Consider the following 25664-nt stretch of genomic DNA (forward strand, 5'->3'; position numbering starts at 1 on the left):
TTCCACCATTGCTGATTTATTTCCATCCTTCATTTCGTATCTATTCCCAGGCTTGTTGTGTACGTTTTCCTTGTTTTAATAAAATAAGAAAAAGAATAATAATAATAATGACGACGACGATGACGGAAAAATAACAAGAAACAAAGGAAGTAGACGCATTCCCGCACTTCCGCTGAACGACTCGGGGTTCCGGTACGGATCGGGTGACGACAGCCAGACGAGCGATTCCTATTGGCCCGAACGGGCGCCGCCATCTTTGTTTCCTGTGTCCATTTCTCATAACAAACCCACGCCGTCAACGTCGGGACCGTTCAAGACTTTCGAGTTTGTCGTCGTCTTGGGATGTTTTTGCCAAACCTCCGGGTTCGGTGATGGCTCAGCCGGGTTCGGTGACGGCTCAGCCTGGCTCGGTGACGGCTCAGCCGGGTTCGGTGACGCCGGGCTCAGTGATGGCTCAGCCGGGTTCGGTGACGGCTCAGCCGGGCTCGGTGACAGCTCAGCCGGGTTCGGTGACGGCTCAGCCGGGCTCGGTGATGGCTCAGCACGTCATCGAAGTCTTCTTGGAGCGTGAGCGGAGGATCGCGGGTTACGAGGCTGAGATATGGCGTCTCCGGAGGGAGAACCGGCGGCAGAGGAAGCTGCTGGACGCCGTTTACAAACCCGAAGTGCGGCTCTACAAGTCAGGTTTGTGACCGGCCGGGTTAGCCTGTTAGCTCCTCTCAGCAGCCTGGTTTAAGTTAGCAGGGTGGCTTCTGCCCTTAGCAGGGTGGCTTCTGCCCTTAAATCAGGATGGCTTCTGCCCTTAGCAGGGTGGCTTCTGCCCTTAAATCAGGATGGCTTCTGCCCTTAGCAGGGTGGCTCTGCCCTTAAATCAGGATGGCTTCTGCCCTTAGCAGGGTGGCTTCTGCCCTTAAATCAGGATGGCTTCTGCCCTTAGCAGGGTGGCTTCTGCCCTTAAATCAGGATGGCTTCTGTCCTTAGCAGGGTGGCTTCTGCCCTTAAATCAGGATGGCTTCTGCCCTTAGCAGGGTGGCTTCTGCCCTTAAATCAGGATGGCTTCTGCCCTTAGCAGGGTGGCTTCTGCCCTTAAATCAGGATGGCTTCTGCCCTTAGCAGGGTGGCTTCTGCCCTTAGCAGGGTGGCTTCTGACCTTAAATCAGGATGGCTTCTGCCCTTAGCAGGGTGGCTCTGCCCTTAAATCAGGATGGCTTCTGCCCTTAACAGGGTGGCTTCTGCCCTTAAATCAGGATGGCTTCTGCCCTTAGCAGGGTGGCTTCTGCCCTTAAATCAGGACGGCTTCTGCCCTTAGCAGGGTGGCTTCTGCCCTTAAATCAGGATGGCTTCTGCCTTTAAATCAGGATGGCTTCTGCCCTTAGCAGGGTGGCTTCTGACCTTAGCAGGGTGGCTTCTGCCCTTAGCAGGGTGGCTTCTGCCCTTAAATCAGGATGGCTTCTGCCCTTAGCAGGATGGCTTCTGCCCTTAGCACGGTGGCTTCTGCCCTTAAATCAGGATGCTTCTGCCCTTAGCAGGGTGGCTTCTGCCCTTAAATCAGGATGGCTTCTGCCCTTAGCAGGGTGGCTTCTGCCCTTAAATCAGGATGGCTTCTGCCCTTAGCAGGGTGGCTTCTGCCCTTAAATCAGGATGGCTTCAGCCCTTAGCAGGGTGGCTTCTGCCCTTAAATCAGGATGGCTTCTGCCCTTAAATTAGGATGGCTTCTGCCCTTAGCAGGGTGGCTTCTGACCTTAGCAGGGTGGCTTCTGCCCTTAAATCAGGATGGCTTCTGCCCTTAAATCAGGATGGCTTCTGCCCTTAGCAGGGTGGCTTCTGCCCTTAAATAAGGATGGCTTCTGCCCTTAGCAGGGTGGCTTCTGCCCTTAAATCAGGATGACTTCTGCCCTTAGCAGGGTGGCTTCTGCCCTTAGCAGGGTGGCTTCTGCCCTTAAATCAGGATGGCTTCTGCCCTTAGCAGGGTGGCTTCTGCCCTTAAATCAGGATGGCTTCTGCCCTTAGCAGGGTGGCTTCTGCCCTTAAATCAGGATGGCTTCTGCCCTTAAATCAGGACAGCTTCTGCCCTTAGCAGGGTGGCTTCTGCCCTTAAATCAGGATGGCTTCTGCCCCTAGCAGGGTGGCTTCTGCCCTTAAATCATCTAATGTACGTGTGGTCGTGAGAGTTGTGGCCGGCGGACCCGGACTACAAGGCTGAGGAAGAACACTACAAGTTTCAAAAAAGCTTATTTTCTTTTTTTAGTGAATCTTTTTTTCCTTACATAAGTTTTCAAAAAGATATGAACAGAACAGTACAACAACATCAACACAAAAAAAGAATACAGTAAAGTTTACAAACAAAGTAATTTAAAAACAAAACAATAAATAGTTGTCTGGAAATATTCAGTACTCAAAACAAATATGTTCATTAGGCCTTCATGTAGTCGGCGTCTCTCCCCATATAAATGTTCCATTTTGTCTCCAGTTCTTTTTACATATGTTCTTGAAATGTATGTCCACTTCTCCATAAGAGAGACGCCTTGGACAGTTTCCACCCACAGTTCCTGTGAGTCTTACTCCAGTCTCCACTCCTCTGCAGAGCTACCAATCACCTGGTTTTGTCTTCTTTAGTCATCACGTTTACAAAGAAGACACGAGTAAGAGTCACTAAATAAGAAAATAAACTTATCATAAAAACTTGTGGTGTTTTTTTGTTTTGTTTTAGTCAGTCTAGTCCGTGTCCACTGACCTCAACACTGACCGTGTGTCACTCCATCATTTCATATCCGATTTAGAATCCAAAATCAGAAAATCAATCACGGGCTGTTTTTTCCATTGTTAGTTCTCCTCCTCCTCCTCCTCCTCCTCAATAACGAGCTGTTATTCATTGTTTTGATTTTGTTTTTGTTTTTCATTTAAAGTTTTTATTGTGTTTTGCAACAGTATAAAACAAAAATATAAATAAAAACCCATACAGGCAGTGTGGCGGCGCAGTGGTTAACGCGGTCGCCTCACAGCAAGAAGGTCCTGGGTTCGAGCCCCGGGGTAGTACAACTTTGGGGGTCATCCCGGGTCATCCTCTGTGTGGAGTTTGCATGTTCTCCCCGTGTCTGTGGTGGGTTTTCTGCGGGTGCTCCTGTTTCCCCCACCATCAAAAAGACATGCGTGTTAGGGTTAATACTCCTGTCTGTGCCCCTGATCAAGGCATGGCAAGACGAACTGGAGTTGGTCCCCGGGCGCTGCACGGCGGCTGCCCACTGCTGCTAGCTACACAGCTAGGGTGGGTCAAATGCAGAGAGGAATTTCCCCACGGGGATCATGAAGTATGCCAAATCAAATCATTTGTTCCCTCCACATTTTCAGTGTAGGAGTTTGAGGTTCCTTCTAACAACAAAGAATCATCCTGGCACTTGTTATTAACACTCTAAATGCAGATTTATTCAACTGTGGTACTACAGATTTATCCCCAAGGAGACATAATTCAGGTGATCTGGGCAATTCAGTCTGTCCATTCCCCCATATATTCCAGAACATTTCTCCATAAAGGGGAAACCATGAGACGCTCCCACAATGCGTGCATATAGTACGTACCTTGTTCTATTTTGCATTTCCAACATAATCTATCTTTAATCAGACCCATTTTATCGAGTTTTGTTGGGGTATGATAATATCTATGAAGTAATTTACATAGAATAAATTTGCCTCGGGCTTCTCTGATATATTTCCTATTGTTGGAAAGTATCCTCTCCCACCTTCCTTCAATCAAATGAACAATCCAAGTCTCTTTCCCATATCCCCCCGAGGCTTTTACAACCATTGTTATTTACCCACGGACATATCGCGCACCGTATTGATGCTTTATGACACATTGTTGGTGATGGTAGGTAGTACTCTATTGGGGTTTCTTCTTGGGGAAAGTGAATATTATCTTTAATACAGTGTCTGATTTGCAAATATTTCCAAAAATGGCCACGTCCCTCCGGATTGAATTTTCCTCTTATTCTGTTCAAATAGGTCATTCCGTGTTCCGATAGCTTTTCTTAACCATTGAGCCCAATAAATTGTCTGTTCATCTGTTTTTATTTTGGGGTTGGGCCATATAGATGCATATGTTTTGAATACTGTGAGAGGTCTTACACTTTTTATGTACTTCTTGCCAGACTATTTTTGAGTGAACTAGAATGGGATTCATCCCATTATTTTCCCCCTTTTGTGATGTTTGTGCTCGCACCTCGGTAGATTTAAAAGGAGACGTGAGCTCATGTTCAGCCTGTATCCAATCCAGTTCAGAGTCATGTCTGGCAAGCGTAGCCATTTCAAGAGATATTGTAATATTTAATGTTTGGCAATGACAGTCCTCCTCTCTCCCTTGGCTGACAGTTTGTCCATATGAATTCTAGGCTTTCTCCCATCCCAAAGGAAGTGTTTTATCATGTTGTTATGTCTTAGTAATAATTGTTGTGGGATATGCGTTGGTATCATTCCAGTCTTGTAATTTATCTGTGGGACTGTGACCATCCTTATTATGTTCACTTTCCCCCATAACGTCGGGCGTAGCTTGCTCCAGTTATTCAGATTCATTTCAATTTTATCTGATAGGGTTTCCAAATTGGGCAGCATGGCGGCGCAGTGGTTAGCGCAGTCGCCTCACAGCAGGAAGGTCCTGGGTTCAGGCCCCAGGGTAGTCCAGCCTTGGGGGTCGTCCCAGTTCGTCCTCTGTGTGGAGTTTGCATGTTCTGTCTGCATGGGTTTCCTCCGGAGGCTCCGGTTTCCTCCCACAGTCCAAAGACATGTAGGTCAGGTGAATTGGCCGTACTAAATTGTCCCTAGGTATGAATGTGTGTGTGTGTATGGCGGCCCTGTGTGATGGTCCGGCGGCCTGTCCAGGGTGTCTCCCCGCCTGCCGCCCAATGACTGCTGGGATAGGCTCCAGCATCCCTGCGACCCTGAGAGCAGGATAAGCGGTTTGGATAATGGATGGACCTTATCTAGCCTCAGTGCTAGTATCTTAATATTTTACAGTCAACATTTTATTAAGCTTGTCGTGGTACTGATTTAATTCCACTCTGACATTAAATGAGGAGCGAGATAAAAATCTCGTACAGTATTCCATCCATCCATCCATTATCTGAACTGCTTATCCTGCTCTCAGGGTCTCGGGGGATGCTGGAGAGCCTATCTCAGCAGTCATTGGGCCGCAGGCGGGGAGACACCCTGGACAGGCCGACACACTCACACACACACACCCATTCATACCTAGGGACAATTTAATACAGCCAATTCACCTGACCTACATGTCTTTGGACTGTGGGAAGAAACCGGAGCACCCGGAGGAACCCACGCAGGCTCGGGGAGAACATGCAAACTCCACACAGAGGACGACCCGGGACGACCCACCAAGGTTGGACTACCCCGGGGCTTGAACCCAGGACCTTCTTGCTGTGAGGCGACCGCGCTAACCACTGCGCCACCGTGCCGCCTCTCTTACAGTATTTTCACACGATTTTAATATACATGTTCAATGAACAGACGCACAAGCTCAGGTGCTTGTGTGTGCCCCGATCTCAGAGTGCACCGTCTTTATACCATGTAGTAGAACAACGCCCACTGGTTTGATCCCAATGATATGTACCCAGAGTCTCTTCTGACATGGAGAGAAGGTGGTGTCTATCACAACGGTGCATACTTAGAGTCTCTCCCCCATCCTGTCTTGGAGGAGACAACTTCTCTCTGTGAACTCCTGCTGGGTAACAAGAGTTTTTTTATTGTTCCAAGAGGTCATCTCCTTTGTCCTCATCTTCTGCCAGGACCCTCCAGGACCGCTTCCCGTGACACTCAAATGGCTTTCATACCTCCCTCTGTTATCAGGCCCTTACCATTTGGCATTAGAAGAGGCATATTTAAACCCCCTCCTTGTCCTACTACATATGAATCCCCAGACATCTCTTCAAACAGTGTAACCATAGTATAGCTGATCTGTGAACAAAGATTAAAAGTAAGCAACATACATATGTGGATTGGCCTCACAATCCCCCCTTTGATTACTTTTAATCGACAACAAATCATCTAGCTAGAGCATCAAAGAAAACACAACAATGGGTATCGGGAATTAGGAACACTTTATTTGTCACCTCATGTGCTTGGACACATGAAATGAAACTAAATGCCTGTCTGTGAATGTTCTCATTCATCCAGGTCATGGTTATCCAAAGGAGTTGAATCCAGTGCAACTGGACTTGGTATATATCCGTAGTTCGCCTCTCATTTCGCCTCTTGGATGAGAGGCGAAACGTCTTCACGGATATATACCAAGTCCAGTTGCACTTGATTCAACTCCTTTGGAAAACTAAATGCCGTTTCCCCCAGCCCACAGCAGTGCAACATACAGACAAAAACACATTCAAGAACTACAAGAACATACATATCCAAACTAACACATATTCAAACTAAAAAAAAAATAATCACTGTCCGAGGGAACAGACACCAGCCAGGATGACTGTCGGAACCGCCGGTCTGCATGGGCTAGCAGTTAGCCTAGTTTGCCCCGATTACGCGCCCTGTCAGACCGCCCTCCGTGTTTCGGCTCTAGCTCCAGGCAGGGGCCGTGGTCCCTGTGGCAACTGGACAAAGCAGACCAAACCCTCCCAGCCGATCCAGCGCCAACTCTCCCAGCCAGAAACCCCTCCCTGCACTCCACACGACAACATTGAAAACACCACAGTCAACGCCTGGTGAGGCCGCCGCCAGACCACTCTCGGTGTTATCGGAACTGCCGGTCTGCATGATCTAGCAGTTAGCTTAGTCTTCCGTGTCCTGTCAGACCGCCCTCGGTGTTACCTCCTCGGGTGCAGCTCCGGGCAAGGCTATGGTCCCTGGGCCCACAGCGCAGCAGACCAACCTCTCGCAGCCGATCCAGCGCCAGCTCTTCCAGCCAACAAACGAAGACAAAAACTTACACAGATGTGGACAAAGACACTGCATCGACGGTACTGATTTAGGCCGCTGCAAATGTGAATTCGTGCCACCATCTTCCCACACCGGAAGCAGATATAAATCTTGGGGAAAATCTTACCTCACACAGAATGACTGTGAGGTCTGTCTGTCAGTTATAAGCCAACTGAATGCATCAGATTTACATCAACACACTCCATATGAACTCAGCAGTCAGACAGAAGTCACAATCATCCCATGTCCTCTCGAGCCAAACATCTCACCTCACTCTTAACTACAAATGAGTAAAAGACTCCAGAAGTTATCATCTACACTAATCTGAGCAGCCATATCACAACAACAACAAAAAAACCCCAGTGTTGACATTTGGGAAAAGCTTATGTGAATGCTCAAACTCCATCTAAAACACAACATAGTCCCCAGTAACATTAAACAATGAATAAAGGACAAAACAATAAATGGGAGATATATTCATAACACACATGTAGATTGGTTTCAACATAAGGAAAGGAAAAGAAACCAATTACTCTAAATAAACTATCAAGTGAGGTGACTGCAGACACTTGCTAAAAATCCTTATTATCGTTGTCATCATCACAATTATATGGTGGGACCCAGGGATCAGGAGAATATTTAACTTGTACAGCGTTAGGTTTTAATACAATATTTATGGATCACCCAAATCATACAAGTAATGACAAAAACAATAACAAAAAACAGAAGGATACCCAAAATCAGAATACCCATAATGACGCAGCCACAGATACCAAGGGGCCAAACACCCTTGTTCAGTATCATGTCTCAATTCTGATATTTCAGCATCATTGCTAGTAATATATGCACAGCATACGGTAGAGGTCATTTTACATACACCACCCTGTGAGGCTAACAGAAGATCCAGTGCCATCCTATTTCCAGTTACTACGTGTCCAACATCATCTAAGCGTCCCGCCGTGGCCATGACGGCAGCTGTAGAGATGTTCATGTGACGTTCTAACACAGTAGAGAGTGACTTGATCTCCTCCTGCGCTGCATAGTATATACCATAGAAGGAAACAACTATAAGCCTGATCACCACAAATCAGATAGCCCTCTTCAGGCAGTACAGGTTGCTTACTGCATGTTATCTTTACTTTCCTATTACGACTACCATCTGCGGTAATTTCATAACTGGGGTCCTGTACACACAAAGAAACATCAGGCAGGGCATGGATACACAGAGTAGGCCAAGTAAATGACCGGTTGCGAGCTAAAGACTTAGTAGAGAATATAGGCCTAGAGCAATTATACACAGTAAACCCTAGAAATGCCGACTGTATTTGCAAATTCCATGGAGCTGAATGCACCCCAGCTGCAGTACAATAGGTGTATTCTGGTTTAGTCATAGGCTTACATTCTATATCATTATCGCAGTTAGCAGGCACAGCCAGAAACTCGACACGATATCGAAGCATTGCATTTACCGCTGTTTCAAATCTGGATACCTGCCATAATACTGCATAGTTCAACTCACGCGGCCTGTAGCCTTTATTTGAACTCAGACAAGGCAAATGAGATTATATGTACCTCACCATTGGGTAGATCATTATGAATAAATCAAATCAAATCAAAATCAAATCAATTTTATTTGTATAGCCCAATATCACAAATTTGCCTCAGTGGGCTTAACAGCAACACAACATCCTGTCCTTAGACCCTCTCATCGGACAAGGAACAACTCCCTAAAAAAACAACCTTTAACAGGGAGAAAAAATAGGAAGCCCTGAAACATAACAGACTGAGGAGGTGTCAAATAGGTTAATATCGAACACCAAGTCCACTGCAGACAACGGCGCTGAAACTACCATAGGTGATTGAGATGATGTAGGTAGTTTCTAACAAATCCAACAATTAGTAAAGTTATAAGAGGTGGCCCATTCTTTTATCATAGTTATAGCCAGATTTCCCCTATAGGTATCAATATGTCTTACATGCATTAGAGGGGTTCTAACAGTCTTGGTGGCTACTGTGGAATTAGCAATATCTTTACATATCTGTGATTGATGCCTTGGTGGCCGATCTGCCTCTATACGGCATGTGGATTTCCATCTTTTTGGCACCAGACCGCAGACTGTTTCAAGCCCTCAACTGTAAGTCGGTCTGTAACTAGTACTTTACACTGTTCTGTTCCACATATAGTGACATGATAGTAATTATCACTTATCCATGACCAATAAACTGCGCCTACTTCGACCAAACTTAAACTTCAACCAGAACTTCAACCAAACTTTGACCAGGGTGAGCTGTAGGGTCAATGGTTAGTAAACAGCTGTCTCCACCACACATATCTCTCCTGCACAAAAAGACATTGATCTCCTGTCATCTTGGCAATTTGGCTATGGTGGGTGTGAAAGGTGTTGAATGAGAATGTATCGGGGGTTGTTGTTACAACATTGTTATCTTGCAGAGAACCAAAACCCATAACATAGGACTGACAATCACAAGTTATAATGCAAGACAACACATTGTTCTCCTGAGACTAAACCCCATTCTCCTAAAAGGATGCCAGGGTACTGGTCTCATCACTAAAAATTACTTCAATGGTGCCCTATTGTTATCAGGCTCCATTAGATAAAGAATGCTTTTCCCTATAGTGTCAGGCTCCATTGGCTCTCAGTAGGTTTTTAACCCCAGTGAGAGCTGGCCACGTCTACTTCTCGTCCTCGGTTGTGAGCAAAGCGGGTCTTTCACCCTGGACCTCCATCTCTAGTGGTGACACTTTCTTGCAGTGGCTGGCATGTGTCTGGCTGATTCTCCCCTCCACCGCTGTAGGTGTGGTCAAGAGTACTTGGTGGGGCCCCGCCCACAGGGCTTCCTCCAATGTTTTCTCTTTAGGTCCTTTATCAGCGCCCAGTCTCTTGTCTTCAGGTTATGCAGATGACCCTCTATTGTCTGTGGAAGTGCCGATCTCACCTGCATATGAATAGAACTCAGCATTTTGTTTAGTTGCATTCAATAGTTAAGCATTACATCCTACATGAGGTCTGAGCTGAGGACCCTTTTTTGCAGGGGAAGGGCTATTCCAGTATTCATGGGTCTGCCTGTGAGAAATTCAAAGGTGACAGACCTGTTGTAGCCCACCCTCTTGCTCTCATAGTCATCAGCTCTAATGGTAGTGCTTTTATCCATGTCCTGTCTCATCTCTTGCTCATCTCATGCTCTTAAACAGCAGCCAGACGTCCTCTGTCCCAGCCCACACAGTGTTTGCACACTTGACAGCTGATTTCTTCCTCCATGCCGTCCAGGAAACAGTTCTTGAACTGCCATTCATACAGGGAGTAATTTCGTTGGTTCAGCAGCGCTGGTGGTGCTAGACCACTGTTTTCCCTGAAAACTTTAGTCAGTCTGACTAAAGTTTTCCCTGAAAACTTTAGTCAGACTGACTAAAAAGTCAAACACAGTCTCTCCAGGCTGCTGCTGCTGTCTACGGACCTTTATTGTCCCCCATCTCATGGTGGCCAGGAAACTGTCTCTCGTTCTGCCACATAGTCCCTCTACATGGCACCAATAATTGGCATTGTCTGCCAGTTATAACGGTCAGTTTCATCCTGGCTGTACCCGCCTGGTGTGGAGGCGGAACGGTCGCTAGGCTCTGCGTGACGGGCTCCGCTGCTGCAGCCAGCGGTTCTCGGGCCTCTGGATATAGACGGGCAGGCTGCCCTCGGCCTGCGGCTCTCTGATGAGTGGCTGAGACGGGGAAGAGATCCAGATCCTTCTGTGAAAGCTGAGGACAGTGATTAATTGCCCCCCCAATCCTTATATCTCTTCTCTTTTTGTCTCTCTCCTCATTTAATGTCAGAGTGGAATTAAGTAATTGCCATGACAAGCTAATAGGTCTATAATTAGCTGGGTCTATTACATTTTTGTCTTTTTTTGGTATAAGTGATATGATATAGCTACGTTGATCCATATTGGATCAATGTAGCTATATTGATCCATATTGCCATGCTTCTTGAAAATTTTCAGTCAATATTGGACATAATATATCTATATATTTCTGATAGTATTCAGCTGGGAAGCCATCTAAACCAGTTGACTTCCCAGTTTTCATATTCATAATTGCAGTTCTTACTTCATCTTCTGTTAAAGGAGCGCCAAGATGATCGTTTTCCATTTGGGAAAGTGTTGGCAACGCCACTTTTAAAAAAAAAAAAAAAAAGTGTTCAGTTCTTCAGAACTAGTTGTACACGTAGATGTATATAGGTCTAGATAGAATTTTTGAGAAACTGCAATAATCGCTTTAGATGATGTAATTAGATAATGTAATGAGTTTAAAACTTAACTTACCAGCAGTAACAGCTGCACAGTGTCTGACAGCAGTGGCATGGTGGGGTTCTACTGCCAGGAACATTCTGTGGCTCCCCATCTTTCAGGATCTTGACATAAACTCCCTCAAGGTCATGGATGCTCACATTTCTCCCTGTATCTGCATGGGTTTCCTCCAGGTGCTCTGGTTTCCTTCCACCATCAAAAAGACATGCATGTTAGGGTTAATACTCCTAAGAACCACATCCAAGGATGTAGGGTAGCACTCATCAAATTTCAAAAAGGACAGGGACAGTGCCTCATTTCCACCAGTTTATTTTGGCCATTACATTACATTACAGTCATTTAGCCGACGCTTTTACCCAAAGCGACTTACAATAAGTGCATTTAACATAGGAAATCAGGAGAGCTACTAGTCATCAGAGGTCATAAGTGCATCGAAACAAGCATCTAAGAGCAAAATAGGTGCTAAAGTAAAAGCGCAAGAACGAGATTTTTTTTTTAATGAGTGAATACAATAAGTGCTAAGAACAAGTAACAGCGTAGTAGTTCTTGACGAGTTGAGTTTTCAACCTGCGCCAAAAGATGGGCAGCGACTCCCCTGTCCTGACATCAGTGGGGAGTTCATTCCATCACTGTTGGGCCAGGACAGAAAAGAGCTGTGACCGGGTTGATCGGCAGCAGGGGCCTCTGAGCGATGGGGCAACCAGGCGTCCCGAGGCAGCAGAGCGAAGTGGTCAGGCGGGGGTTTAGGGCTTGGCATGGCCTGGAGTTAGGAAGGAGCTGTTCCTTTCACTGCCCTGCAGGCTAGCACCAGAGTCTTAAACTGGATGCGAGCAGCTACTGGGAGCCAGTGAAGGGACATGAGAAGGGGAGTTGTGTGGGAGAACTTAGGCTGGTTGAACACCAGACGAGCTGCAGCTTCTGAACAAGCTCCAGAGATCTGATGGCCAACACCGGGGCGCCAGCAAGGAAGAAGTTGCCGTAGTCCAGCCGGGAGATGACTAGAGCCTGGATGAGCACCTGTGCCATCTCGTCGGTGAGGAATGGACGAATCCTCCTGATGTTATAGAGGAGAAATCTGTAGGAGCGAGCAACCGATGCAACGTTTTCAGCAAATGACAGTTGGTCGTCCAGGATCACACTCAGATTCCTCGCAGTCTGAGTTGGCGTCACCACGGTGTTGTCAATGGTGATGGCCAGGTCTTGGTGCGGGCAACCTTTCCCCGGGAGGAACATCAGCTCTGTCTTGTCCAGATTGAGCTTCAGGTGGTGTGTTGCCATCCACTCCGAGATGTCAGTCAAGCACGCAGCAATGCGTGTCTCTACTTGTGTGTCAGATGGAGGAAAGGACAAGATCAGCCGGGTGTCATCGGCATAACAATGGTTAAGAGAAGTCATGCGAGCGAATAACAGAACCCAGGGATGTTGTGTACAGGGAGAAAAGGAGAGGACCCAGAACCGAACCCTGTGGAACGCCTGTAGTAAGTCTGCAAGGCTCCGACACAGATCCCCTCCATGTCATCTGGTAGGAGCGACCCATCAGATAGGATGCAAACATTGAGAGTGCAGAGCCTGTGACACCCAGCCCCTCGAGGGTAGAGAGGAGGATCTGGTGGTTCACTGTGTCGAACGCAGCTGACAGGTCCAGGAGTATCAGGACAGAGGAGAGAGAGTTTGCTCTCGCAGAATACAGCGATTCTGTCACGGCAAGGAGAGCCGTCTCTGTCGAGTGACCCACCCTGAACCCAGACTGGTTGGGGTCCAGGAGGTTGTTCTGGTGGAGGTACAAAGAAAGTTGGTTAAAGGCAGCACGTTCGAAATTTTGGATAGAAAGGTTAGAAGAGAAACCGGGCTGTAGTTTTTGATGTCAGAGGGGTTAAGTGATGGTTTCTTTAAAAGGGGGGTGACTCTAGCAGTCTTGAAGGCAGATGGATCCTGCCTGGAGGGAGGTGTTGATGAGGTGGGTTAGAAAGGGAACGAGTTCAGGTGCTATAGACTGAAGAAGAGGGGAGGGGACCGGGTCAAGGAAGCATGTGGTGTGGCGACTGGATGTGATGAGGTTGAGGATCTCGTCGGGGGAGAGGGGAGCGAGGTGGGATAGGGTGGGACGTGGAGAGGTGAGGGAGGGTGTAGAGGGTGGGATAGTGCAAGCAGCACTAACTGGGTGGTGAGAAAAGGAGGATCTGATGTCATTTACCTTCTTGTCAAAGAAGTTCGCGAAGTCATCAGGGGGAAGGGAGGAAGTAGGAGAAGGAGGTGGGGGTTGAAGAAGTGTAGACAAGGTTTCAAAGAGTTTCTTAGGATTAGAGGCAGAGGATAGGATTTTAGAGTGATAGAAGGCAGCCTTAGCAGCAGAAAGGGAGGAGGAGAAAGTGGAAAGAAGAGACTAGAAGTTGAGAAGGTCCTCTGGGAGTTTGCCTTTTCTCCATTTGTGCTCTGCCACTCTTAGGCTCCATCTGTCAGTATGTACTGAGTTGGACAGCCAAGGGGCAGGTGGAGTTTGGCATGCAAGCCTGGAGGTGAGGGGACAGAGTGTCTAGAGAAGAGGAGAGGGTAGAGAGAAGATCAGTAGCAGTGTTGGGGGGTAGGAGAGAGAAAGATTCAGGTGTAGGGAGGATAGAGGTAAAAGAGGAAGAAAGATCAGTGGCGGAGAGAGAGCGGAGGTGTCTACGGGGAGAAACCATGTGGGTAGGGGAAGGGGCTGAGGGGAGTGAAGAGAGGGAGAGAGAGTAGGACATGAAATAGTGGTCAGAGAGCTGGAGGGGAGAAACAGAGAGATTGGAAATAGGACAGTGTCTAGTAAAGATAAGGTCCAGCTGGTTGCCGGCCTTGTGGGTAGGAGGAGAGGGTGAGAGGTGAAGGTCAAAGGAGGAGAGGAAAGAGAGAAGAGGATCTAGCTTGTCAATATGGATGTTGAAGTCACCGAGAAGGATAAGTGCAGAGTCATCGACAGGGAAGTGCGAGACAAGTGTGTCAAGCTCCTCCAGAAACTCACCAAGGGGGCCTGGTGGGCGGTACACAACCACAGTGGTGAGTTTGACTGGATAAGAGACAGTAACAGCATGAAATTCAAAAGAGGGCAGAGAAAATTGTGGAATGGAAACAAGAGAGTATTTCCATTTCGGGGAGATTAGCAGGCCAGTACCACCACCTCGCCTCCCAGCTCTGGGAGTGTGAGAAAAAGAGTACACATCAGACAGAGCTGTGGGTGTAGTAGTGTTTTCTGGCATGATCCAGGTCTCAGTTAGAGCAAAAAAGTTGAGGGAGAGCAAGGATGCGTAGCCTGAGATAAACTCAGCTTTCGGCACCTCAGGCAGGCAATTCCAGAGCCCTCCCGTCACCACTTGCTCAACGTGAGTGGAGAGAGTGGGATAGATGAGATTGGTAAGGTCGCAGCACCTAGGAGTGACCCAACGTCTATGCCAGCCCTGGGAAGAGGAAAGGACAGGAATGCGAAGGAAACACGTTGTCTATACTAGGTACACAAAATACAGATGACTGACCGGATCTAAAAAGAGCAGTCCTTGCTTGACGAAGTCTTGGCTTGAAAAAGTCGCACTTGCCTTTGTTCACTCTAGCCTTCGTTCAACCTAGACCTGTTTGCCTGATGCTTGGAAGCTGATGCTTCCAAGTAGCAACAGTGATTTAAATAACACTGATTGCTAATTGTCTGCCAGGAGTGCAGGCCACACCCTGGCCACTTAACACCCAATTGGCCAAGGAGGTACACTGAAAATAGGCCTATTGCCCAGAAATTGGTCACTTATGTAAAACTCTATCAAACCTCACACAATACAATTAAAACTGCGAACAGCAAGTTACCAAGGAATATATTTATAAGCTAAAAGGATAACTAAGTCAAAACAGCTAGGCAACAATAAATATTTAAGGACACACTAGCTGAAAAACAGCTACAGCTAGAATAAGACAGCTACGGCAAGAATAAAATCCCACTAGTTCCCACTAGGAACCAGCAACAGATGTATAGAGAAAAGGACTAATACTCAAGCAGCTGGAATAAGACTAATAGCAACTTGTTAAGCAAGAAAGATGATACTTACTCTATTCTAGATGAACCAGCGATTCAGAATCACTCCAGAAGTTAAAATGCACACCATCAAAACATGCTAACGTTTCGGCCTATTGCTACAGGCCTTCATCAGAGCTCCTGTCTGTGCCCCTGACAAAGGCAATGGAAAGAAGAACTGAAGTTAGTCCCCGGGCGCTGCAGCTACCCACTGCTCCTTTACAATAAGATGGGTTAAACGCAGAGAACAAATTCATTGTAAGACTATAATTCGTTGTAAGAATACAATGTCAAATAAAATGGCTTTCATTCATTCTTTCATGTAATACATCAACACAATGTTTCTGTTCATATTTTGCATGTTTCGCTCAAAAATTCTTCTGAAACATTACTGTGTCTGCTTGCGCTCTGATGCCCACTTCTCCATACAATTACATTACAAGTAAAAAAAACATGTTAGACATTACATTATTACTCATTACATTAAATTTAAACTCGCCTACATTTCTTTTTCAAATATCAAAAAGAATTTTGTTAGGTATTGCCCTAAAGGAAATCACTTAATATTTCATTGCCCATGATTTTATTTAATGTGTCCAGTTATAGTTTCCCTTAATGTTTATATTTTGTCTCTCCCCACTAGACCTCCAGCAGCTCTTAGTTTCTAAAGAGGAGGTTCCCTCTGGGGAGCCAGAGCCACCACACATTAAAGAGGAAGAGGAGGAACTGTGGAGCAGTGAGGAGGAAGAACAACTTCAAGGACTGGAGGAGACGGCTGACTTTACCAAGTTGTCATTCTCTCCTGTCTCTGTGAGGAGTAGAAATGATGATGAGAAAACTCTTTCCTCTCAGCTTCATCGAAGCCAAATCAAGGAGGAAAGAGAGGCAGAGCCTCCAGCAAGCACCTCAACTGAGCAGATGAAACCAGAACCTGATGGAGAGGACTTTGGATCATCAGAACTAGCCAGTAACCTAGATCAAGATGGCGATTTACAAACAACTAGTGATGGACAACTATCTTCAGATTGTTGTGAAAGTGAGACAGAAGACAGTGATGATGGTCGGAACAAGACTAGAGAAACTCAGTCAGGTTTGGATACAACAGAGAATCATGAAATGAGTTATCAGAGATCTGAGAATAAACCCTTCGGTTGCTCAGTCTGTGGTAAAGGATTTACTAGAAGAGGAAACATGCAGACACACATGATAATACATAGAGGAGAGAAACCTTTCAGTTGCTCAGTCTGCGGTAAAGAGTTTTCTCAAAAACAAACTATGCAAAGACACATGAGAGTACATACAGGAAAGAAACCTTCCAGTCACTCAGTCTGCAGTGAATGGTTTTCTCAAAGAGGACATATGCAGTCATACATGATGATAAATACAGAAGAAAGCTCCTTTAGTTGCTCGGTTTGCAGTGAAGTGTTTTCTCAAAGACGAACTCTACAAAGACACATGAGAATACATACAGGAGACAAAACCTTTAGAGGCTTGCTCTGCGGTGAAGTGTTTTCTCTGAGAGGACATACGCAGACACACATGAGAAAACATAAAGTAAAGAACCCTTTCAGTTGCTCATTATGCGGTAAAAGGATTTATCAGGAAGGAAATATACAAAGACACATGAGAATACATACAGGAGACAAACCCTTTAGTTGTTCAGTCTGCGGTAAAGTGTTTTCTCAAAGAGGAAATATGCTTTTACACATGAGAACACATACAGGAGAGAAACCATTTCCCTGCTCAATCTGCTGTAAAGAGTTTTCTAGAAAAGCACATATGCAGTCACACATGAGAACCCATACAGGAAAGGAACGTTTCAGTTGCTCAGTCTGCAGTAAAGGGTTTTCTCAAAGAGGGACTATGAATAGACACATGAAAATACATACAGGAGACAAACCCTTTAGTTGCTCAGTGTGCGGTAAAGGGTTTTCTCAAAGTGGAAATTTGCAGTTACACTTGAGAATACATACAGGAGAGAAACCATTTGCCTGCTCAATCTGCTTTAAAGAGTTTTCCAGAAAAGAGCATATGCAGTCACACATGAGAACCCATGCAGGAAAGAAACATTTCAGTTGTTCAGTCTGCAGTAAAGGGTTTTCTTACAAGCAAACTGTGCACAGGCACATGAGAATACATACAGGAGAGAAACCCTTTGGTTGCTTATTCTGTGGTAAAGTGTTTTCTCAAAGAGCAACTATGCAAAGACACATGAGAATACATACAGGAGAAAAAGCATTTAATTGCTCAGTCTGTGGTAAAGGGTTTTCTCAAAGAGAAAATATGCAGTCGCACATGAGATTACATACAGGAAAGAAACCTTTCAGTTGCTCGGTCTGCAGTAAAAGGTTTTATCAAAGAGCAACGATGCAAATACACATGAGAACTCATACAGGAGAAAAACCCTTTAGTTGCTCAGTCTGCGGTAAAGGGTTTTCTCAAAGTGGAAATTTGCAGTTACACATGAGAATACATACAGGAGAGAAACCATTTGCCTGCTCAATCTGCTGTAAAGCGTTTTCTAGAAAAAAATATCTGAAGCCACACATGAGAACCCATACAGGAAAGAAACCTTTCAGTTGCTCAGTCTGCGGTAAAGGGTTTTCTCAAAGAGGAACTATGAATAGACACATGAGAATACATACAGAAGACAAACCCTTTATTTGCTCAGTCTGTGGTAAAGTGTTTTCTCAAAGAGGAACTATGAATAGACACATGAGAATACATACAGGAGACAAACCCTTTAGTTGCTCAGTCTGTGGTAAAGTGTTTTCTCAAAGAGGAAATATGCAAAAACACATGAGAATACATACAGGAGAAAAAGTGTTCAGTTGCTCAGTCTGTGATAAAGGGTTTTCTCAAAGAGAAAATATGCAGTCGCACATGAGAAAACATACAGGAAAGAAACCTTTCAGTTGCTCGGTCTGCAGTAAAGGGTTCTCTCAAAGAGCAACTATGCAAAGGCACATGAGAACTCATACTGGAGACAAACCCTTTAGTTGCTCAATCTGCCGTCAAGTGTTTTCTCAGAGTGGAAATTTGCAGTTACACATGAGAATACATACAGGAGAGAAACCATTTGCCTGCTCGGTCTGCTGTAAAGCGTTTTCTAGAAAAGAAAATCTGAAGTCACACATGAGAACCCATACAGGAAAGAAACCTTTCAGTTGCTCAGTCTGCGGTAGAGAGTTTTCTGTAAAACAAAATGTTAAAGTACACATGAGAGTACATACAGGAGACAAAACCTTTGGTTGCTCAGTCTGTGGTAAACTGTTTTCTCAAAGAGGAAATATGCAAAGACACATGAGAACACATACAGGAGACAGCGGTTAGTTGCTCAGTCTGTGGTAAAGCGTTTTCTAGAACGGGAGGTTTGTTTTCACACATGAGAGTACATGCAGGAGATAAAGCCTTCAGATGCTCAGTCTGCGGTTAAGTGTTTTCTCAAAGGAAATATGCTATCACACATGATAGAAGCCATTTCCTGGCTCAATCTGCTGTAAAGGGTTTTCTAGAAGAGGACACACGAGCATGCACATGACAATATATACAGAAGAGGGAATGGGAAGGGGTTAGGGACCTTTAAGCTTTCGTGATTCCGTACATTTTTATCAGAATATGTTATATAACAACACTAGTAGGCATGGTTCCCATTAAAAGAGCAAATAAGATTTATTATCTTAGATGCACCCTTGTCTCAAATATATTAAACCCGGGGACCACCATCGACAGCAGGATGACCTTCAATTACAACATAATGAGTAATGTTAAGAGGTGCCAGCAGAGAACCTACCTACGTGCTATAGAGCCTGAGTTGTCTGGGTGTAGCCCCTCCCATCTTCTGCAGATTTTACATCTGCCACATTGAGTGTTTCCTTAAGGTGCAGACACACTGGATGGATCCTATTTATTTTCTATGGAAAGCAGGAGATCCGGACCGCACGGTGCATGATGGATGTGGCATGGCGAGTTGACCGACCATTTGCCTTAACTGAATTTGTATAAACATGACTCGACCTCAACTTTATGGAAATAAGTCCATCCAGCGCAACGCACCCGGCTCACGAAACTCAGATCAAACTGTCAATCTAGGCAGTGCTGGTCAAAAAGGAATCAAGATTCTGTTAACTGCATTGTCTATTTCTCGCATCACATGTTTACAGAAGCATTTTAGTGCACTGTTCAGCTGTAAAATGAGAAAATTTGTGACCCAGCCACTGTGTTGAAAACGGACAAACCAAGCACCGCCCATTGGCTGGAGTATTCACTGGTCCAGTGCGTCCAGATGCGTCCTCACCGGATTCTGTGTGGCTGCACCTTTTCTTTCTGTTTCTTGGCCTGGTACGGAGGGCTCTCTGAGGCCAACAAGAGCAAGCTGTGCAGGGTGACCACCCTGGGGTCTAAGCTCTGCGGACAATGGTTCTCAGGCCTCCAACTGCTGCCCGACCAGAGGGCAGTGAGGAAAGCAGGAATGATTGCCAGGGACACAATCGCAACACCTGCTTAATGAGAGGCGAAACGTCTTCACGGATATATACCAAGTCCAGTTGCACTTGATTCAACTCCTTTGGATAACCATGACCTGGATGAATGAGAACATTCACAGACACCGCTTAAAGGTGTGACCCTCTGGCAAGAGATATAACGTTCCCTACTTAAAGAACAGTAGAAGTAGAGACAGCTTCCTCCCCTCTGCCATATGATTGCTAAGCAAGCACAGACACTTTGAACCCCATCCCGCCTTTTCCCTTGCCCCAGAAGACCTAAACCTCCACCTTCACCCTCCACCATACCCACCCTCCCCAGGACTGTATTAATCTTACCCTTGCTTTTTTTTAACACCAACTTCTAGCTGATACCTAATGTTTTATGTTTATCTAAGTTGTCTATGTGTTACTCTATACTGTCTGACCTGAATAAAACACATTTCCGTTGTGGATAATTCAATTCAATTTATTGTCATTAAAAACCATGTGCATGGACGTGTAAAACAAAATCAGGGCTGCGGCTTTGCCAAACTGCAAGACGGACATAGACAAACAGTATAGGATATATACAGATGAAGACTAAAAGCTAAAGATAAATTTTAAAAAAGCACGAGTATAAACATATTTACAGACATTCAGTGGGTAGCCAGGTTCAGGTGGGCAACAGCTTGGGGAAAGAAGCTGTTTTTGAGCCTGGTATTGTGGGCTCTGAGGCTGCTGTAGCGCCTCCCAGAGCACAGGGGGGAGAACAGTCCATGGTTGGGGTGGGTGGGATCTCTGCTGATGCTCAGACCCCTTCGAAGGCAGCATTTGTGATAAATGTCTTTTATGGCTGGGAGCTGGGTACCGGTGATATGCTGGGCCGCCTTGACGACCCGCTGCAGAGCTTTCTGGTCTACTGAGGTGCAGTTGCCGTACCACACTGAGATGCAGCTGGTCAGGATGCTCTCTATGGTGCAGTGGTAGAAGTTGGTGAGAATTTTGGGGGTTAGACAGGCGCTCCTCAGGAAATGCAGGCATTGTTGGGCCTTTTTCACAAGGGCCTGGGTGTTTGATGTCCAGGAGAGGTCCTTGCTGATGTGGACTCCAAGGAATTTAAAGCTGGAGACAAGCTCCACTTCCACCCCATATGGGGGAGTGGCTGCAGCTTCTAGACCTCCTGAAGTCCACAATCAGCTCCTTCATTTTCTGCACATTGAGGACAAGATTGTTGGTGGTGCACCATAATGTGAAGTGCTGAATCTCGTCCCTGTGTAGGCCATCTCGTCATCGTGGGTGATGCGACCTATCCTAGGGTTTCCACTTAAATACGAATGAAGCTGGGTATGCATGTGGTTTGTTTGTGCATCTTTTAAGTGATCTTTTCATGCTCATTCCAGCTCTTATGTTTTTATTCTGGGACGCCACTATAGTAGCTTTGCGTGACTACTACTACTACTATTACTACTACCTTCTGTTGCTCCTGTTAGGGGGCACCACAGCGGATCATCCGTTTCCATCTCTTCCTGTCCTCTGCATCTTCCTCTTTCACACCAGCCACCTGCATGTCCTCCCTCACCACATCCATAAACCTCCTCTTTGGCCTTCCTCTTCTCCTCTTCCCTGGCAGCTCCATATTCAGCATCCCTCTCCCAATATACCCAGCATCTCTCCTCCACACATGTCCAAACCATCTCAGTCTTGTCTCTCTTGCTTTGTCTCCAAACCGTCCAACCTGAGCTGTCCCTCTAATATACTCGTTCCTAATCCTGTCCTTCTTCATCACTCCCAATGAAAATCTTATCATCTTCATCTCTGCCACCTCCAGCTCCACCTCCTGTCTTTTCATCAGTGCCACTGTCTCCAAACCATACAACATATAGCTGGTCTCACAACCATCTTGTAAACCTTCCCTTTAACTCTTGCTGGTACCCTTCTGTCACAAATCACTCCTGACACTCTTCTCCACCCACTCCACCCTGCCTGCACTCTCTTCTTCACCTCTCTTCTGCACTCCCCGTTACTTTGAACAGTCGATCCCAAGTATTTAAACTTGTCCACCTTCGTCACCTCTACTCCTTGCCTCCCCACCATTCCACTGTCCTCCCTCTCATTCACGCATAGGTACTCCGTCTCGCTCCTACGGACTTTCATTCCTCTTCTCTCCAGTGCATACCTCCACCTCTCCAGGCTCTCCTCCACTTGCACCCTACTCTCACTACAGATCACAATGTCATCCGCAAACATCATAGTCCACGGAGACTCCTGCCTGATCTGATGTAGGTTTGCATGACTCACAGTTTAAAGAAAAATCCTTACTAATCTTATACTGGCCCTTTTGCTGCGCCTCAGCTCATCCTCTGTCTGAAACAGGCTGTTTGAGCTATTTTCTCTATAAGGCTGCCCTCCCTAAACCTACTTCCTTTCTTCTGATTAGCCAACTTCCGGAAGCCTGCCGAGGGCGCTGCGCCCAATGCTCGTGAGCAGCGCCTCATCCTCTTGCCGGTGTAGGTATGGGAGGTTCCCGCGGCGAACTATAAACCTACTAAGTAAACTGCATAATTTCTCGTTCTTGATTGGAAATGGCAACTTCTCATATCCATCCGTACGTGTTCGAGCGCAAACCCCATCCGGAATATGAGAGTGGAGAGTGTCATATATGTAGCGTTAATTAGCTTAACAATGATGTGACACAATAACTCAGACGGAGAGCAGGTTGATTCAGCAAACCCTTTCCCCCCGCCCCCAACTTAATGCCTTCTTCTGTGGTGTTACAAGCCATTCAACAGGTACGTAACAGCGGCAGCGCCACCACAGGCTAAGCCTAGTTACTGCACATCGCAGACCACTAACAGCAACAAAGATTACAGCAGGACGTCTCTGGTAAATATTACGCTCCACTGCCTTCTTATTGGGTGACATAAGGACGGATTTAGGCTTTCAATCACAAGCCTGACATAACTCTTTTCTAGATATGCCCCTGTTAGTTGGTGTACGTGTGGGAAATGCATTAAAATGGCAACTAAAGCGAAAAAGTCTGCTGTCAGAAGATAACAAAGGTTACGTGGCTAGGATGATGTTACTCTGCTGTTGCCAAACGTCAGCTATTTGTGTGCTGCGGTACATTAAATGCGTATACAACTGAAGTAGACTGTTTTGGGAGAATGTGTACATTTACCAAGAAACCCACAGCTTGGCAGGGTTTTGGCTTGGAATCTTCTCTTGAGCCTAACTGCTTTTGGTATTATAAAAAGGATTGTTGATTGCTTATTGCTTGAATAAAATCTGTGTTTGGGGGGTGGTGACATTTATCCTCTGCGGTTGTGAAAATAATGTCATGGTTTTTAGCGGATATGGTTGAATTTAAGGCACATCTCTTGACTACTCGGTGCACGGCTGTATTGTTTTGTGCAAAATCACCGTTGGCTTCCTAAATAACTTCAGCTTCATTGTATGCGCCCATTGTCCGCACCGAATCTGTATTTGCAAACCATTTGGTCCGATACAAGACGAACATTTCAGTGGTATAATGTTACTTACAGCTCGCGCTTCCGGCTCCTCAGCATGGCCCTCCACAGGTGGAACAGCCCCATCTCTCAGCGCTGGCGTAGCCAAAAGCCCAGCTTTCAGATTTTAGGCTCTGGTGACAAGAGGCGAAACTTCTGAACAGGCAAACCAGGCAACCGCTTGGAGCCCCAGGCAGTAGGGGGCCCCCGACGGATGACAGAAGTTACTCCAAAAGAGGTGACCGCAACCCCCCCTCCGCCTTAAACAACCAATGGACGATTTGCAATGACATGACATCACAATAGGAAACCTCCCTTGTAGGGCCCCCATGTATTTGCAATGACATGACATCACAATAGGAAACCTCCCTTGTAGGGGCCCCATGTCATTCGCGTTGCACGTGCACTGCCTGCGCTCTTTTGTCGTGAGTGGCAGCATTTAAGCTAGCCTTATAATTTATATGTTTATAGTGTGACAACGCTCTGGTTTTTATTGTTCTTTATATTTTGAAAGTTGCATTATGTGCACATTTGGAATCAAAAAAGTTTATATTTTGTATATTTTTTGCTGGTGTCAGATTATTTATAACATAATGGCGATGAACGCTGGTTGGGGGCCCCTGCTGAGAATGTTTGCCCAGGGCCCCAACAGACCCTAGCATCGCCCCTGTCTGCTGAGGAAAGAGTCGTCTGTTAGGTGGCGTGAACAAACAAACACATCGCCATATGACTGTTGTTGGCCCCAAAAAAGAAACTTTATCCAATGTTGTCTGGTGCCTTCTTCGTTAGGAGAGGTAAACAAATGGAAAATCCAGCATTAAACTGTGCCTGATTCAGGAAGCAGTCCTTGGTCAAATGAAGGGGACACAATAAAATGTTGGGGTTTTACTGTTGAAGAATATTGTTGTAACTGGTTATGTTCTTGCCCGGTGCGGGATTCGATACGGGGTGTACTGCGCCACAAGGCGACATCGCTAACCGCTCGGCTAAAGGGTCAGATCTGTTAGCTAGGGGCTAACGTGTCTTATTACTAGTTTACAGTGTTAAAAATGAATTTAAACGCTGATTATTTATTTCGTCTTCTTTTGGAAGTCCATGGGCAGTGCGATACGCACTAACCTTCCCGCCTCCTATACCCAACTTTGTTTGAGGGCGGGCCAAAGTAGCCGCTGGGCAGGCGTTATGAAAATGTGTTACGTAGTGACGTAATAAGCAACGGAAACAAACGCGGGATTACAAACGAGACGCATCTGGCTGCATACAAGATGGCGGACCTCCGCAAGAGGCATCTCCGCGGCTGGCAGGACCATCACGTGACGTCCGCGGTTGACAGAAAACCGGACGTTGGTCTTCTTCGTGTTGTTTTTAAGATTGCAATCCGCCATAAAACGGAAAGAAGAAGTGGGAAATACTGCGACAGCGGTAATAAGATACTTTAAACGGTTAGCTGTCTTTTCTAAGGTTTTATTCAATGTTGTCTATCAATGCGTTAGCTAGCAATCGCTATTGTTGCTAGCTAGCTAACATATCGCTATTGCTCTTGCGCATGCTCCTGTCAACTGCGGAGGTCACGTGATGGTCCTGTCAACTGCGGAGGTGCCTCTTGCGGAGGTCCGCCATTTTGTCTGCAGTCAGCTACTCTTGCTACAAACGGGGCATTTCGGGCGGGGTTTCCTGTCGGAGAGAGTAACTCCCTTTGGCGTGGACTTGGGGCTTCGTAACGCTGCAGACGTTTTACATGCACCTCCCAGCTGCATGACACGCTAAAGGAACGGGAACAACCCCAAAAGCAAGGTATGGCCTCTTTAATGTGAAACAGTTGGATTTTGAAGCTAGCGTTCATTTTTGAACAGCTTTCTCGTTTGTATTGTTGTAACTGTAACCTACAGAAAGACCCACTGGCCGATCGTCTGGGGGGGAGGAGGGGTCGGCCCCCCTTTAGTCGAGCGGTTAGCGACGTCCCCTCGTGGTGCGGGCTGTTCTCAGTCCCTGGTCGTAGTAAGACGTACGAAAAGCAATGCACACAAAATCGTATGTGACGCACGTCAGGCACCTCACCTTAACCCCTAGGGTTGGGGGGGGCGCCCCCGCGTTAAAGTCCCAGGGGTGGGCACAATGGCGCCCCCAGAAATTTTTCATAGGGGTGGCCAAATGGGGCCACTGAAAATCTTGGGGTGGCACACCAAAACCAAAAGCCATGACTGAATTTGGGGAATTCTATGCTGCTGTTGTAGTGTACTGTACTATAGGCTAGTGGAAAACTGTCAATATGAGAGTTAAGAAAAATATACATTATTGATTTACATGAACAGCACCTAATGTAAGATATCAGATAGAAGCATATTCTGCATATGCGACTGGTGGCTGGGGGGGGGGGCAGGGATAGTATCAGGGTGGCCGTGGCCCCCCTGGCCCCCCCTT

General features: G+C 46.2%; 1 protein-coding gene across 1 annotated transcript; it reads left to right on the forward strand.

Moving 5' to 3' along the window:
• Positions 1-281: 281 nt before the first annotated feature.
• LOC130107714 (zinc finger protein 271-like) lies at positions 282-18803 on the forward strand. The gene is made up of 2 exons (XM_056274438.1): positions 282-684; positions 15915-18803. Exons 1-2 carry the CDS (start codon positions 372-374, stop codon positions 18602-18604), a joined length of 3003 nt encoding a protein of 1000 aa, XP_056130413.1. The 5' UTR covers positions 282-371; the 3' UTR covers positions 18605-18803.
• Positions 18804-25664: the final 6861 nt, after the last annotated feature.

The sequence above is a fragment of the Lampris incognitus genome, chromosome 2 (genome assembly GCF_029633865.1).
Source record: "Lampris incognitus isolate fLamInc1 chromosome 2, fLamInc1.hap2, whole genome shotgun sequence".
Lineage (NCBI taxonomy): Eukaryota > Metazoa > Chordata > Actinopteri > Lampriformes > Lampridae > Lampris > Lampris incognitus.